Source organism: Chelonoidis abingdonii, chromosome 13 (assembly GCF_003597395.2).
Source record: "Chelonoidis abingdonii isolate Lonesome George chromosome 13, CheloAbing_2.0, whole genome shotgun sequence".
Classification (NCBI taxonomy): Eukaryota; Metazoa; Chordata; order Testudines; family Testudinidae; genus Chelonoidis; species Chelonoidis abingdonii.
In genome coordinates this window covers 13,868,733-13,886,563 of record NC_133781.1, presented here as the reverse complement: position 1 = coordinate 13,886,563, position 17,831 = coordinate 13,868,733, and the positions used below count along the sequence as shown (strand labels likewise).

At 43.7% G+C, this 17,831-nt stretch overlaps 1 protein-coding gene across 4 annotated transcripts in view; it reads right to left on the bottom strand.

Moving 5' to 3' along the window:
* OGFOD3 (2-oxoglutarate and iron dependent oxygenase domain containing 3) overlaps positions 1-17,818 on the bottom strand; it is a 94,263-nt gene extending 76,445 nt beyond the window's left edge. The window contains exons 1-4 of one of the 4 annotated variants that reach the window (XM_032792772.2): positions 17,739-17,818; positions 14,247-14,452; positions 4,545-4,620; positions 3,064-3,106 (exon numbers count right to left, since the gene is read on the bottom strand). In XM_032792772.2, the coding sequence (XP_032648663.1) occupies positions 3,064-3,106; positions 4,545-4,620; positions 14,247-14,452; positions 17,739-17,818 (405 nt within the window). Of the gene's footprint in view, positions 1-3,063; positions 3,107-4,544; positions 4,621-14,246; positions 14,465-17,603 lie in introns of all 4 variants that reach the window. The other 3 variants (XM_032792766.2, XM_032792769.2, XM_032792771.2) reach the window with 3 other exon arrangements.
* Positions 17,819-17,831: the final 13 nt, after the last annotated feature.

The window sequence follows — 17,831 nt, the reverse complement described above, 5'->3', positions numbered from 1 at the left end:
GCTACACCCCAAGCAGACCAGGTGTACAGCCAGCGCTGCAGCCAGGGAGTTGCAGCGCTGGTTGGGCTTTGTAAGTGTGTATTCAGAGTGAGTTGCAGCGCTGTAACCCCTTCACCAGCGCTGCAACTCTCCAGTGTAGCCAAGCCCTTACTTTCCCATGCCCTCCACCCCTGAAACACCCAGCTATGGATCAAAGTTGAAAATACTCATTGGGAAACATCTGTTGATCATTATTTTCTATCTTGAATTGGAAAATAGGTTTTTCATTATGTGCTCCAAATGGCCCAGCTCCACTCCCCAGGCTTTGGCTCCCAGCACGGAACCTCCTCCCCTCCCAAGTGCATCATGGAATAAGGAAGTTTGTAGCCATCTTATTTCCCCAGGCCTCAGTTATTGCACTCTTTTCTAGGCTGTCTAGCTCATCAGCCCACATTTCTGTCTCCCCCATTCCCTGGCAACAAGCTGGATTCCATCTCTCTCCCACACCCCCCATACCTTGCCACCTGGCTTCACAAAACAGCATCAGAGACATGCACTGTAAATCCAATTAAAATCTGCAGAACAAGAGACAGTTCCCTGCAGGGCAGAGAGACAGCTATAACATATGTTTTGGTTCATATCTGAGGTTCTTTCTGCAACCACAAGATCTAGAAACGATTTCATATTTTAATGAAAGCTGAGATTCTAGAGCACAATTCTGCAGCAATGAAGTGAATTCCACAACTGCTAAATTGTGGGATACACAGTACCCTGAATAAGATGTTTCCTATCCTTTGTTACATGCTTTGGCAAGCAGTGAAATAATTAAGAATGCTGCCTTTTAAATTAGCATTGCTGCTATCTGAGTTAGAACCCATTGAAATAGAGCAGTTCACACCTCAGTTTTTTTTCCAGCGTCTCTGAAAAGTTGGGAAGGCATCTCTGCATTGGTTACACTCAGCTTGTGTTTTCAAGGTTTTCTTCGCAACCATAAACTGGAGATTTACGGGGGAGGGTTAAAAATGAAAGCAGAGACGTTAGAGGACAAGTGAGAGGCCTGTTCACATTCCCTTGGACAGTTCTTTGCACTCCACCCACAGGGTTACACTGACACTTGGGGAAATTGGCTTTAAAGCAAGAACCTGGTTTCTCTGGACCAAATCATTCCATCTTTACTCAAGCAAAACTCCCAATAATTTCAATGGGAACTTTGCTAAAGTAAGGACTACTGGGTTTTTGCCGTTAGAGAAAAATAAAATTTGTGTGGCAAAGGTTAGGTTCCAGATTAGTAGATTGGAACTGTATGACTGAATCATATTACACAGAAACAGACATCCAACAGCGCACCTACTCATAAAGCGGGTGGACAGAAATGGGATTCAGGAGGAAAACCAATATTACACCAAACTTTTTCTTGTTTTGACTAAAACAAGACAAAATGAAGTCACTTATTCAGTAGTTAATCAAACTATTAATGTTGTAACTGCAACTATATTTCTACACTGCAATGCACAAAGACAAATCCATAGATTTGAGACTAACATGATGATCTGAGTGCGTATGTAACCCACTCACACACCTCCTTGGGTGTGGTGTTCTGCCCCATCTAGTGGCACTGAGATCACTTAGAGAGAGTTAAACAAGTCTGCTCTACAGCTTTAACTAAGAGTCAGTGAGTTTTTAGCTCATGCGGTAGAGGCTCATGCACTAAACTCCAGAGGTCCCCAGTTCAGTCCTCCCCGACGACAATCAGAGTCTGTCGGCGTTACACTTAAAGTCTGCCTGAAAATAAAGGAATATAACTATGGTAAACATGTCTTGCATTTCCACAGGTTTTATATGTCACTTCACCTGTGCAAGGACTGCAGCTAGAGAGTTGCGGAACTTCGTTAGTGAGAGAAAATAAAGGGAATGTAAACTGGGATTACAAAACAGCTGAAAAAAAGTCAGTAAAAATAAAAGCTACAACAGCAAAAAGTAGCATCAACTGCAGGACAATGCAAATGGTATTATTAGTCTGAGTAAATGAAGGCTTTATTTAAAATTTAACATTTAACTCCTTCCCCTCCTAACTTCTCTTCTACCCTTCCAATGTGTATTGCCAAAAACCACCAGCCTTCGTCCATTTCTGCAGAAGCAAGTCACAATCTACTTTCTCCAAACCTGGGGACAGAGAACTCTTCCCAGATGACTGGTTGTTCTCCATGGGGTTTGGGGGCAGTGCTCATTAAAGAGCTGCTATACTGAGGTCTCCTAGGAAGAGACTTGAACTCTTGATTTATAAATAATTTTTGTTTCTGTGTCTCATTTCCCTCATTCCTTACTGACAAGGATATCTGCATGAAAATGAGGAAGTAATTTCTCAAATTTCTATCAACTCCTTGTTCATTTCCTTTCTAGTCCTAATTCAGCAGAAGACTAAAGCAGGTGCTTAACTTTAAGCATGCAAGTAGTCATACCAGGCTTTAACAATCACGTCATCTTCTACTACAAACTGGGATGTCACAGATTACCAATATAGGCGGGGAATAAGCAGCCAACTCTTCAGAACTAAAGATTCTATTCCTCACACAAATATGCTGAGGAATAAAGAGTGAGGGAAGAGAAATGAAAGGGAATGTACATCAAAGGAAGAGAATTGTTTTTAAACAGAATGTTTTTCAAAGGTCTTCTTGAGGCACCAAATATGTTTCATGTTACCCCAAAACTGATCTCTAAGGGGTTTCCACAGTTTATTTTAGAGGCACAGTTTTGAAGAACCAGGAGTCAGAGGTCAATGCACAAGTGCTGTAGTTAATAGCATCCATGTCCATAGCACAATATCATGCACCAGACTGCAGAGTACAGCATGGGTGTTATATTTACAAACTGAGCAACAGGGAATGAGTAAGTTATAATGCAAATGCCATGATCTCTGTTACTGAGGAAGATCAACATCTCCATAAGGAGATATTGCCAAATCAGGGTGGCCAGAGGAATTATCTATCCTACTTCCTCCCTTACTCCCTCCCAAAAATGCATTTAAAACCTGAAAATCTTGCCTTGACAACAGAAGAATGTAAAAGGTAACAGGACGCTGCTCACCCCTCCATCAGATCCTCCCAAGGACAGTCCCCTCTCCGCTATTCTGCAGGTGAAATAACAGTCTCAAATCAGAACTACAGCCAGACCTCTTTGTCCTTAACAATACAATTTACAATGTACAGCTATCGAGTAAATATTAGCCAACACAACACACATAATATGCATTGGTGAAGAGAGTTGTCCTTGGCTTGAAATCCTTATGATCTTGCCGTTACAAGTCACCAGCAGGCAAATAAACCCATGATACCAAGAAGGATAGAGCATTTGCTTGCAAGAAGGTGGCTGCAATGTGGGACATTCTCAGTCCTCTTGCGGGAAACCCAAAGATGCTTTAAAAAATAAAAATCCCTGGTTTCCAAAGATATCCTGCCAAACAGGACTAATGTGAAGAGGCCTACATTTCGATTCTAAGGGCAATAATAGAAAATCTCTACATTATACTGGAGTATCAAAAAGAGAGACCAGAATTTGAAAGGGATGGACCCTTGGGTTAGCTGGTGAACAAGCCATTACAATATGTGAGGACTGCAATCTATACCAATCGTGCATCAGCAGGGGGCTGGGAGACTTAAGGCTATGTCTACAGTACAGACCTTACAGTGGTACAGCTGTACTGCTACAGCTGTGCCGCTGTCAAGTCTCCCATGTAGCCGTTCTATGCTTGCGAGAGAGAGATCTCTTTGCCAGTATAGTTAAACCACCCCCAACGAGCAGCAATAGCTATGTCAGCAGGACAGCATCTCCCGCGACATAGCACTGTCCACACCGGAACTTCTGTTGGTGAAACTTACATCAGATGTGGGGGTGTTTTTTTCACACCCGAGCAAAAAAAGTTTTACTGACAAAAGTTTTACTGACAAAAGTGCTAGTGTAGACATAGTTTTAGAAACAGTGTTCTCAGTCAACTCACAGTTTACAATACAGACCACATCACGCAGGCAGCACCTAGTGTTTGGTTACTGAAAACAACTGGTATTCAGTTAGGCTGTTCACCTGCCCAGCTGTGTTAAGTTCAAGCATCTCTTAGCACTTGACCACCGCACCACACGTAGGAGTCACAGAGGAAGCCATCTGCCTTACTGCGTTTTGTTAGCTCTAGCTCATAGCAGCTCATAACTACTACTGTACTATGCACAGAAAGGAGATAGGGTTACAAAAAATGGGGGAAAGTCTGACCGGGAACAATGGAGCAAATGAAAATCCCTAATTCAATCCAGGACAATACTTTATTTCCTTCCACTGGGACATGAGTCTTCCTCCCCAGCCTCCAGTGAATAAGACAGTGTCCCAGATGACTAGAGCAACCAGTTGCAAAATAGAAAAAGACTTTGGAAAAGATTTTAACACCTTGAACTGTTAGCCTTAGTCCTCAGCTAATGACCTTTGCACCAATGACATGGTGTAAACACTTTAAATGTAATCCTACTTGCCTCTAGTCCAATGCTACTAAGGTGATTTTTTAAGGCTAAAAGAAAAATTACCTACGGATTCTTTCAGCTTCCTCCCTGGTGATTACTGCGTCTGTTATGCCTCTTCCACACTTTCTAGGAGTGCACCCTGGAGATGGACGATAAAAAGCAAAGACTACATTACGAAGAACCACACATGAACCTCAATATCCCACCTCCCAGTTTCCCAAATTTTGTTCTCCTTGAAAGGAAAATTGACAGGTTAAAAAATGGTATTTTGGAAACCGATTTCTTGACCTGATTACTACCACCTGCCTTAGATCGTTAAAACTAAAACCAATCCAAATTTACATTTCAATTTGAGTCCCAGTTCTCATACATGAGCAAGATGTTTGGGTTAAATACAATGCAAAGGAATGCTATGCCCTTAAAAATAAACTATTACAATTAACAGGAAAACACTTCCTGGAAACATTTATTTTGGTCCTAGGTTTCTATAAAAATAACCTTGTTAAAAATAAAAATAAAAATAAAGGCTTACATGCTAACCTATGTCCTTTGATAATCTATCAAAATAAACAGACTCAGTGCAGCCTGAGATTAAGACTTAGTGCCAGAGAAGTTAGCCTTTGTTTAGAATGGTATCATATGTCAGGTATGACTATATCAGAAACACCGTACTTCATTCCTGTACGTATGAAATAGGAAGTGGGAAACATAATGACCTCTCACTTCTTCCCAAGGGCAGAATTAAAAAAGGCAAAGATTCCTGCTTGCGTTAACGGTCCTTGGAATGCAGAAAGATATTGGCTGGCCTGGCCCCACATGCAGCATTTCAGCCCACGGGCAAGCAGGGCCAAAGAATACGAGATAGTTCAAAGTCTGGCAGTTCTACACAAAGCTTTTCAGCTCATGTCAACAGTTCAAATCCAGCCTTGGTCTGAAGCAATTTACTATCCAATGATCTATGTGCAATGGGTTTGTCATTTCTATGCATTTTCTAGTGGATGACCATCCCAAATCACGACAAACACCTCTACCTCAATATAACGCTGTCCTCGGGAGCCAAAAAAATCTTAACATGTTATAGGTGAAAACACGTTATATCGAACTTGATTTGATCTGCCAGAGCACACAGCCCCGCCCCCCCGGAGTGCTGCTTTACCGCGTTATATCCGAATTCGTGTTATATCAGGTGGCATTATAATGGAGTAGAGGTGTACCAACACAATTAGCGCCCTAGAAATTATTATTTGTATTATCCTACGCCTATGAGGACGGTCCAGGACCCCACTGTACAAACACAGAACAAAAAGATGCTCCCTGCCCCAAGGAGCTTACAATCTAAGTAGTTTGCAGTCTCAGCAGAAAGGCCAGGGATTGGATTGCCATGGGGAGCAAACAAGCTCCATGCAAGTAAAGGGAAGGCCCACCAGTCCACCTCTACTGGAAGAATAACGACTGCTGCACAGGGCTGTGGAAGTGAAATATACTAGGAGCACAGGAGTACAGATCAGCTGAATCTTGCAACACCATTTAAGAGATCCAGCTTCAGGACAGACCTTAAGCATCTCTGCAATCAGCCCCATGCTAAGATCTTGGTGGTAAAGAGTTCTAAATACTCTCGTGAGCTGGCTTTTCAGGCCACAGAAAATGATGATCAGAGATGATAGTAATCATCCCTTCCCTCCCAGCTGCATGGAAGTGTGCCATGACGTCAGCAGGCAAGCAATGAAGGGTAGGGAGAGAGACAGACTCAAGAATATAACCATGGAGAAGAGGCAGGACCCATAATTCCCAGGCCTGAGGTGACCTGATTGCATTTATAAGAGTAACTGTCCAAGAGGGTATCTCCATTGCCTGACAAAGCACCAGAAAGGGTATAACTGGGACATTGAAGACTGTCACATCCATTAGCTCTGCAATTTTGTAGTGTGTGTGTGTAAACCAATTATTCAAGTAATTTCCCTTTGCTGCTATGTGAGAGCAAAGAGCTACAAGGTGAGACAGAGAAGAGAGGAGACCATGGGGATACAGCTTCAAATTACATGGCAAATAACCTTTAAAATCCACTTCTGCAGAACACAGCAATAATATAAAAGTTAAAAAGAGAAGCCAGCGCTACAAATCTCGTACACTCTTTATCTAGTAGTTCTTGAGGAATCACAGATGTCCAATCCAGAGTAGCTTCAGGGCAGGAATAACAACTAAAATGTACTGAAAGCACAGAGTCCTTGAGACTTGGTATTTTACAGATTATTTTTATTTTTATTTTTTGCAGAGGAAGGGGGGGTAATTATAAAGCAATAGAAAAGCCTAAATCCACATATTTGCTGACATATGCTAGTATGCTTACTGCTTGTGAACTGAGTTTTCTCAGACGACTATTTGCTCATCAGAGCACAAAAAGGTGCCGGGGGGGAAGGAAAGCACTTCTAAAAACATCAGTGAATGGATCTACGCAATCCAACATCATCAGGCAAACTGTGAACAAGAGCAAGAACAGGGCAATGGGAACGAGAAGCAATTGGCATGGGCGAAAGGCATTACAAAACTTCTCTCCCTACCTTGGTGAGAAATAGCTATATCTGTCAGCCTTCTGGGCCTGTTCCAAAGTCCAGCCATTTCTCCAAGGCTTAGGGGAGGGAAAGAAGCAAGGAGGAATGCAATTGGTGGGTAGGGTAGGCTACTGTTTTCCTTCAATTGTTAATTTTTTATTACTATTTTCTTGTTTGGGTATAAGAGGAAGCTGATAGTTTTATGATTTGTTTCAAATATCTGTCAGAGGCACTTAGAGCTCTGAATAGCAGATTGCATGTATACACACAGTTTCTTCCCTCTCTCTCTCTCACACACACACTTACTTTGTCGGCTCTCTCCAATTATCAATCACAGATCTGTTTTTCCTGAACAAACATGATCCTCATGGCTCAGTACTTCCTGCTTACCCCTGTCAATCATCTCTCTCTGCATTGTCCAAAAAAAAGACTTTTTTCCTCTAAATCAAAAAGGGTAAAAATTAAGTAGACAGGGCCAGTAACAAATCCCTGGGAAAGACCATCTAACTGGATTACAGACCAGAATGATTAACAGTGTGCTCCATGAGTATTCAACAATAAATCACCAAAGTGTGCTGAAAGATTCATACTCCAAGAAGCAAATAATCATTTGGGAAGCGTCAGGGGAATTAGATTATATAATGCAATCCCAGCAAAGAACCTTGCACTGCAGCAGGAACGTAGCAAAGACTGTGCTTAGCTACTACACCAAAGGAACTGTCTGCATCCCCCCATTGCCCCCCCTAGGTTAATAGGGAGAAAAACAGGATCCAGGACCATCACTAAGCAGAAATTAGTGTTTTGCATCAGAAGAGAAAGTTCAATATGAACTACTAGGACCAAGCAGGCCATAGAGAGCACTCAGTAGTAATGCCAATCACAAGTATTTAAAAATCATAACTCAAGCCCCAAATAATCACAAGGTTTTGTGTCTGTTTTTTAAAAGAAATAAATTGAGGCAAGTTTTCAAGATTTTCCCTGCAATCAGGAAGGCTACAAACTCATCTTTTTTCTTAAATGAATGCTGAAATTTTCACACAATCACTTGACTCCAGGAGCTGAGGACTATCAGAACACCAGATATTGTGAGACTTACTGTATTTCCAACTCTCATGATTTTATCACACTAGGTCTGAGTAGATGCCCCGCAGCCTCAATTTGTAACAAACCCGTAAACCAAAACCCTTTTGACAAGATTTTTGCCTGCCCAGCACAAAATGACACAAGAATTCCATGTTGCTGTGTTTAAGAGGCAGCTAAAGAGGGACTGAATTTTAGTTGGTGTAAACTACCAGGCACTTTATTTTTAACAGCCTGAACGAACCACATAACCATCACTGAATCTTTTTGCAACAATTACCACCAATAATACTTTGTATAATATATGCTCCTAGTGGTATCTGTAACTCCAATACACCAGTGGTGAAGAAAATAGAAGCCACAGGAAGAATGACTGAGCATTACGCCTGAAAATTCAGGGAGTAGAACTTGATTGTCTCACTAGAGAACAGGATTGAAAGCCACAGGCCAAAGGGAAAAGATGGATCTTGAGATGAGATTTTAAAGAGTCTGGAGGACAACTGAGCACAGAAAAGCTGGGACGCTTTTCCAGATGGCAAAGACAGCCTGAGGGCAGGGAGAGGCGGGGAGACCTTCGACCTATCATGGAGAGAATTAGTCTCATACTGGAGGACCAACAAAAACAATCTGTAGGTAAGAGGAGCTGAGATTCAAGAAACAGAAGGACTGAAGCTGGTGAATCAGGATTAAGCAAAAGCACGGAATAGGAGATGATGACATGAATAAGAGCTTTGACAAAGGTATTCTGAAGGTAACAAAGATTTACAAGCCTAGATATAAGCAATATAAAGATATTTCAGGAGTTAATCAAATCAGCTAGGCCCTGACAGTAAGAGATGAACACAAGATGCGAGTCTAGGCAGAAGCAGAAGGTGGAGCTGGTGTGTTTGAAGAATATTTTATCAATTATCAATTAGAAAGGTCCCACTTTCAGATAAAGATGCACTTTAAATGGTAACACTTAAAGACAGATTTAAAAATATACTGATATTTTTAGCTTCTACCTCACCCTCCCCAACTCCAGACTCTGTTCTTTATTCTAACCAAATTCCTTTACTTCTGTTAGTTTTCCTAGAGAAAATTTTCATAGAAACCTAGGCTGGTTTCACCTTCACAATGAAATTAGAAATGGAGAGGTAGTTTCACAGGGTTTCAAGTGTCAGTAGGGATACTGTGTCCAGTTGATACAAAGACACTCAGTGATATACTATCAGCATCACAGCTTTAAAACTACAAGCTGCATGTCTTCTCTGCCAAGGATCAAGAAGAACGTATCAAGATACTCAACAAGTCAGAGACACACGGCAATCACACAACCTATTCGGTATGTTGGAGGAAGAAAGAATGCACCCAACACCATACAGCTGGCCCGACCTCCTACACCTTACTTCTTATCTGAAAAGCTACATGCCTAGGCACCATACAATGAAGAGGCTGTGGTAACTGGGGAATGCTCCCAGGAGCAAGAAGTTCGTCGTCACAAAGTTCAACTGATGCAACCCATCTCAGAGCAACATAGCAAGAGGGAAAGATGGCTAGGATGACATTCTTGTAACAATACTTGCAGCCTAGTTGCTGGATCTTCTGATCCTACTTGTCACACACTTCCCATTTGCCTTTCTGAATCCACTCCTCTAACCTCTGGACGATGTCACATTGATGTTACCACCTGGACCTGCTTCATTACTGACAGGGAGAAGTACCATTACAGCACAGAAAGCAATCCACAAAGAAGATTTATCAGTAGAACCATGACCACCACCATAACTTTAGAGTGAAAAGCACACTTTGAGGAGGCAGCATAAGAGAGGTTTGCATGCATGATTTAGAATGCAGACCACAATTCTGATGATCATGATACACCACATCTTATTCCCTAAATACAGAAAGGAAGGAGCTCAGCCTCTGACAAACAATGCTCTGAATTTCCATATGAAGGATGTTCACTACCATGCAATGGTCAGGAATAAACTTTCAGCTGTATGACACCAATTACAATATCAATTGAAGCAGGCTGGAAGCACATGCTTTAAAACCAATTATAATGGCTCAAAATCCAGTCCCGGAGGCCTTCTTTAAGTCTCTTATTGTTGTCATATTGGATGCAGGAATTACCACTTCAAGTGCTGAAATCTCCAGGCTATGGTGTACTAGTCTAGATGCAGAAACCACATTAACAGAAACCTAGGCCAGCATCTGAATGTTCAACTGTATTTGAATCTTTACATGCATTTTAGGTGAACTTTGGGAAGTCGGCCTAAAACATTTAAAGGCAGGGATATTCAGCACATTTGTAGCTACTGATGACAGCAGATGATAGACCATTACATTATTTGTATATACTTCATGAAACACAGCCTCAAATATTTAATAGCAACAGTTTAAGCTCTGGCCCCAATAATAAAACAAAACATAATTTAAAGCAAAAGCTAAGGAGTGAACTTATAGCCACCACTCTGCTTTTGCATTTTAAGACAGAGTGAAAAAACACAGTAGCCTCATTTTTCAACACCAGCACTTCTGATTTATGGACAGCAACTCCAGACTCTCCATGTTTACTTCCAAATACCTCCAGCTTTCCCTGTGCCATTTCTCCAAAATCCCATCAAAACCAGCACTTACTTTACTATCTCTCTTTCAAATAGCCAAGGAGCAATGCAGAGGCACTGTATACAGCCCATAGAGAAAATATATACTCTTCTGGACTTGCTTCAAGCAACCCTTGCGGACAGTGGAGTTCAAAAACAGCTAGGATGTAGTTACCTATATAGGTTACTCTCTCAAATATAGCTGATCATATCTTTGTGTTCTCCATTCATTATGGCCAGAAAGAGGAAGTGCTCTCTTCATCTGTAACTGACTGATTTGAAACAATTTGGGAGATTACAACTCTGGAAAAGTTAACTCATGTCAAAGACAAATTCACTATTATGCATTTTGAGCCACTTTTTTTGGATCTGATGCAAAGGAACTCCTAACTGGCTAAGTCCATAAGAAACGCTAGCTCTGAATAGATCTAAGAAAACATCTAATGGCTTGCTGGTCGCTATCCATATACTTTTAATGGTAATTGGATGTTTGTCTGAGTGCTTTGAATAAGCAATGGCAAATAAGTGAACGTCTGATACAAGTAATGAACAACAGAACCTGTCAGATTTTGTTCCACAGTGAAACAAAACGAGGGTGGAAAAGGCTAGTTTTAATGTAAATAAAGAGCCAGCAATAGTGGTTTTCTCCATGTCTGGGCTTCTGGGTGGAGGCTGAGTGTTTGCTATTGCTGCTAGGCTATGATCAGAGTTCAGACTGTATCAAAAATTATCACTTTAACAAATGAGGAATTTTATTGATGGTTCTTCTGCTACATCACAACATTGGATTAAAAGAACCTTCGGGTTCTTCTCCAAGAAACTATGCCAAGGCTCCACAGGATGCTGCCAGGCTGAGAATCCCAAGAGGGCTGCATCTGGACTCAACACCAGAGGGGAATAATCTTCATCTTCTTAACTCTTCCCTGAATCTGCACTTCAAAAACAATGACAATTCATAGATCTGTGCTCAGCTGCATAAAGGGAACAGATTTTGCATGCTGCTACTGCTGGCTCTGGATGTACTTGTAGTTCTATTTTGCTACCTAATTACCCTCTTAAAAATAATAAATTATTTTAAAAACTCAGGACCCAGAAGATGGCCCTGATCAAGTCTGTGTCCTTTTTAACAGCAAGTGCTTGGAGCATCTTGGAAACAAGAATCTCAACCTATAGAAGACGGGGAGAGACATGGTTGGAAATCCCTTGCATCACTTAAACTCTTAAGACAAATGATGCTGATGAGCTGCAAGAGGGAACTCATCCAGTTTTCCTGAGCTGGAAGGATGGTGACTGCTGAGACTGGGGGACAGGAGCGTAAAGATAAAAGCCATTGGAACATTGTAAACATTTCTGTTTAATGATGCAGGGAGGAGCTAACTTCTGCTAAATGGCCAAAAGGAGCAGATGTTAGGCTAAAGGAGAATGAAACAGTTAAGGTATAAAGTACAGTTTCCAGCAGACTACTCAAAGCTCTGGAGCTGAATCCAATTTCGCAGCACACCAGGCTAAATGTCTGAATCACTAAGCCACCTGCAAACTACCTTTGGAGCAACAACAGCTTTCTGGCCTTGTCACCATATAGCATGGAATATATTTCTTTAACCATCTCAACATCACCCCCTTGTGGAGACCAAGCGAAAGACGAGAGCTGACCAACCACAAAATTCAATACACATGACAACGTAAATTGAATTATCTTGTTAATAAAGTAGGTTTGGAAAAGCATCAAATACCTCAGGTGAATTCTTGAAAACACAGCATACAGAGCCAGGTTTTTAAAAAGTAACCACTTACGGGTAAAAAAAATAAAGTATCATGAGTGAAGAGAGATATAGCATCTAATAGCTCAGAAACAAAGTGAAAGGTTTCCTCCACCCAGTTTTAGAATGGCTCTAATGTAGCTCCAAAGCTACTCTTCCTTTATGTGATTGGCTCTGCACCTATAAAGACATCATCTGGACTAAATAATTCAATCATAATACAAAGCTAAAGGTGTACAGAACTAGTCCATAGTGCAGGAGTATTTAGGGAGTGGCCTGGTCAGTGCTGCGAGGGGAAGCAGAACTCTGGCAATTTTTTTTTCCTCATGCTCTGTAGGGTTCTACCCCACAGTTAAATGTAATAGCTGACTAGATTACCTAGATACCAAAATCAAATACAAACTCAAGGGCAGATTAAGCCCCCAGGCTGAGAAGCACCTCTGGCAGGTGGGGGGTGGGGGGGCAGGATTGCTGGCCAGCAAAAAATAATCAGATGAATAAAAATAATTTGAGTCCAGTTCCAGGTCACTCACAGTTATTGGGCTTGAGACAAAAATGACTTCATGAAATTCTCTACCCTGCATCATGCAAGAGGCCAGACTAAATGATCACAATGGTCCCTTTTGGTAATGAGATCTATGAATTAGGCAAGTATTTTCACATATCGAGAGCCAAGAAGTTTCTCAACCCAGCAAGCTCTTCAGCGGGGATCTACAATATAGTGTTTTCTTTGAGCCCAGGGAGATGGAATAAATCCCAAAAGAGCAGCACCAGCAGGTGTCACAGGACACACCAACTATGCCCAAATTCCACTGCAATAGATGGGGGAACTACATGGCCCTTGAGTGTGCGTCATGTTTAGTCTAAGAGTCACAGGAATCATCTAACCACAGTGGTTATGTTTCAGACCAACAGTGCCCAGGTTGGCACCTAGGTATTTAAAACCAAGGGGAAATAAAAAGCTTATTCACACAGCCCTAGGAATGCCACTCAGAACCTGAACAGAAGACAGCCCACCCTCTGGGAGATTCCAGCATGAACTTTCCCCATTTCCCAAGGAATCCCAGAACTCATAAATTACTGTGCTATACCACATACCCCAGAGGAGAGGGAAATCTCACTGTCTCTAGATGCTCTATCACCAGGAACCCAAAGTAATCATAAGTGGATGCGAAGATAGGCAGCTAGTTGAGAGAAAGCAGTCTCCAGAGCTGGACCTATTACTTGGAAGGGGATGTGTAACCAGAGACAGAACCCACATGCCTACTGCATTTGGGAGTGACAACAGCAAACTATGTTTTCATTTTCAGTCACAACCTTGCAGGGGAAACTGACTCTTAACTACGGTACTTAGAGCACATGATTCTGGAATCAACCTGTATCAGAAGCTGGCACCTGTGGGATTAGTGTGTTCTCACAGTGCAGATGGTACCCAGAATTAGTTCCACTATACATCCTGAATTGTATTTACAAACTCCCACTAGAGGAGTCAGCATAGCATGAAAAGGAATGAGATTGATTTAGCAGGGAGTTTAATTTCATACTGCCCTAATGAAGCAGTTTGGGGTGGGGAACGTACACGGAAAGACATCAAAGAGCTTTTGGAACCAGCAGATCCTGGAGTGATATAAGAGACCTGAGCATTTGGGAAGTGAAGGAATGTGAGAGTTATGATGAGGTACATGCTATAGAAAGAAGAGGTGAGTATTAGGGACTCCAGTGGAAATGAGACAAGCCTGCTGTGGCACAAGAGGGCTGCCCTAACCCATGACACTCCTGTACAAATACCTTCAAATCTTTTATGGCTGTCATAGTCCTCGGAGCAGGGCACCTCAATGAATCTGTCCTGCAGACTTTCGCTGTAGTGAGCCAGAACCTCGGCGACCCCATCTTCGCTGACCAAGTAGCTCCAGCTCAAGAGGCTAATGAGGACAGCAGAGGAGACTAGGAATGCGACTTTCAGCCACTTCCTCCGTGACTCTTGGTGGGCTCTGCTTTTCCTCACACTAAGAACAGAACACAGATAAATCACCGTGTAAACAAGTAACAATCTTATTTACTGTTCTGCATTGCAGTGATTAGGAATCACCTTGGGAACTAGCTCATCAGCTGGATGAACATTCTCAGCCCTGTATCAACAAGCTGTGATAAGTAGGGCCCTACCAAATTCACACCAATGAAAAACACAACATGGACCGTGAAATCTGGTCATTTGTGTGCTTTTACCCTGTACTATACAGATTTCACAGTGTTTCTCAAACTGAGGGTCCTGACCCAAAAGGGAGTTGCAGAGTGGTCACAGTATTGCCACTCTCACTTCTGTGCTGCCTTCAGAGCTAGGCAGCCAGAGAGCAGTAGCTGTTGGTCTGGCACCCAGCTCTGAAGGCAGTGCCTCCCGCAGCAGCAGCGGCGCAGAAGTAAGGGTGGCAATATCATACCACGCCATCCTTACTTCTGTGCTCCCAGCCAGCAGCTGCCACTCTCCAGCTGCCCAGTTCTGAAGGCAGCACTGCCACCGCCTGCAGCAGCACAAAAGTATGGTTAGCAGTACCACAACCCCGCACCGCCCCCCCCAGCAATCCTGTGACACACACACCCCACGACTCCTTTTTGGGTCAGGACCCCTACAATTGCAACTCTGTGACATTTCAGATTTAAATAGCTGAAATCATGAAATTTATGATTTTTCAAAGCCTATGACTGTTAAATTGACCTAAATGAACCATGAATTTGGTAGGGCTGTAGTGATAAGGCTGCAAATGCTTAACAGAAGTACATGTGAGTATCTAGGCTCATGCCAGACTTGGAAAGATTATTAATTTTTCCTGTTTTAAATCAATCCTGATTTTTTTAAATGATCAGTTTAAAGCTGCCCCCTGCCCCATTTCCATCAATCAGGGTCTGTTTCCAGAGGAACCAGTAGGAGTTAGCCGAACTCTTGTAAATTGTAGATGCTCAGAGCTGCACATGGAGCTTTATCATCCCTGATCCTTAAAACTTTAGGATCTAACACTCCCCTGAAGTCTGTTGTATGTTAGCTTTAGAGGTGGGAAGGACGTAAAAGTGGCCTGCAAATATAATATAAATGTCGTTTATTCCAGCAGCAGTGTTGCATGCCCCCATTAACCCGGTTTAGGGCCCAATTCTGCAGTCCTCATATAGGCAAAATTCCCACTTGCAGCCCTTAGGTGTGAGTAACTCCTATCAAAGCATGATTCAGCCCTGCTAAAGGAGGAAACTCAGCACAAACAGATAAATGTCTCCTTCTTATTCCTTTTCTGGCTTCCAAAGAACAGGTGCATTACTTGTTCTCTTTCCCCTGCAAAACTGCCCAAGCATGCACCAGGCTTTGGCATCAAGCGCACCAGGCTGCCTTGATGAAATACAGAGCCAGAATAATGGAGCTCAGCTGTAAGACCCTGTACCGTTCTGATTGGTTTTTAATCCTCTCTGCATTCCAATGGTTTAGGATTCCAAACCATTCTACAGTGCATTTTCAGAAACATTTGGCTCCTCTCTAAATCACAATGAAGCTCTAAAAATGGCAATTAATTTACCTTACTCTTAACAGGCAGAACTTGGCTTTCCAACAGGGACCTTGCCAAGAGGAAGACAAAAAACCCAGAAGACAATAAGTCCATTTAATGCATTTTTCACCATACATACATATTTAAGATGGAGAAGGAAAAAAATGGAGCAGCTCCTTCCCTTTGCATCTGCCCCACTCCCATTTTACCTAGAAACTGAGTTTTTATTGCTAACCAAGGAGGAACTGCAGAGTGCCATTTAAAGTAGGGGGCACTGATATCCCCCCACATTTGAACCTTCTCTTCCCCTCTCAGGCATCCCCTCTCCTCCAACAGCAGCCTGACTCTCCTGGCCCATGAACCCCTACACCCACTCCCTATAAATGTGAGTGAGTGGCACTGCAAGACCTGTACTTGAACAGGGTCACAGCACCACTCAGGTCTGGCCCAAAGCCCCTCTATCATGACATAAGTCTTTGCAGGATTGGGGCCTTTCTTTGCATTTGCTGATTTGCACTTTTAACTATGCAACAGTGTGAATGGAATAGCATGTGCCTAACATCATTGTCTATACATAACACTGAAAGCCAACCCTAACAAAAACAGGTACTGGTAACCAATGGATGGGGTGCAGCTCCTTCCTGACCTGTAATTTGGGGAACAGTGCTTCTCTTGCTAAACTTACTACAGATAGCAAACATTAGGTAAAGTCTCAAGGAACCATCCAAACCCTTCACAAAGGGAAAGCTTCATACAATCAAATTTTGGTTTTACTAAGAATTTGCTAAGATACAGGAATAAATTTCAGCTATTATGAAGACTTGGGGGTAGTATTACCGCTATTATGAAACCTGTACAGCCTTTATGTACACAGCAGGGCTTAGATCTGAGCTGCTCAATCTTTCCCCAGATGGTGCTCTTGAAAGAAAATCTGCGTCGTGGACTTTCACCCACGAGGCAGAGTGATCAGGTCTGCAGGATGCAAGCCTGAGACGCAGCTTCAAATCCCTGCTCTACCTGTGTAATCGTGGAAAATCACTTGGTCTCTGTGCGTCAGATCCCCATCCCTACAATGGGGACAACAGCCCCCCAACTCCCGGGGTGTGCTGAGGAGCAAGGCACGGGCAGTCTGCGTGGCGCTCGGGCACTCTGCTGATGGGAGCCCCAGCGACCCAGGATGGGCAGCTCCCTTCGCAATGGCACCAGCTCCCTGCGGGGCTCACGGGGACAAGCGGCGGGGTGGCGCTGTTTTAATGCCACATCTCTGCCGCCGGGGCGCAGCGCCCTGCGGGAACCGGCCACGCACAGCAGCCCCCTGCAGAGCCGCCGGGCAGCGCGGGGCCTGGGCCCTGCTCGCGGCGCAGCCAGGCGGCGAGTCCCAGAAACCTTCGTCCCTCGCGGCCTCCTCCTGCCCGGGCCCTCCCCATGATCGGGCTCCCGCATCCCACCCGAGGCAGGTGGGGGCAGGGCGCGGAGCCCCGGCCACACAGCGAGCGGCGCTAACGGGCACCAGGGGCGCATCCCCGGGCTGAGGGGACGGCGCCCGGCCCGGCCCAGCGGGACCCGCCCCCTCTGCCGGGAAGCAGCCGGGGCCCCACGCCCCCTCGCCGACAGGTACCTGCTGAGGCGCCTCCGCTCCCCCCTGTCCGCCCAGGTCCCCGCGCTGCCCCCACCGCTCTCGGCAGCCTTGGGCCCCGCCCGCCTGTGCGGAGCCATCGCGCTGCGGACCCTGTCGCTACCCGGAGCCCCGCACTAACGACCAGCACAGGGAGACCGGAGCGATGCGCTCACGCAGCCACTGCTGAGGCAGGAGGACAGGGCAGAGCAATCCATACCAGAGACAGGA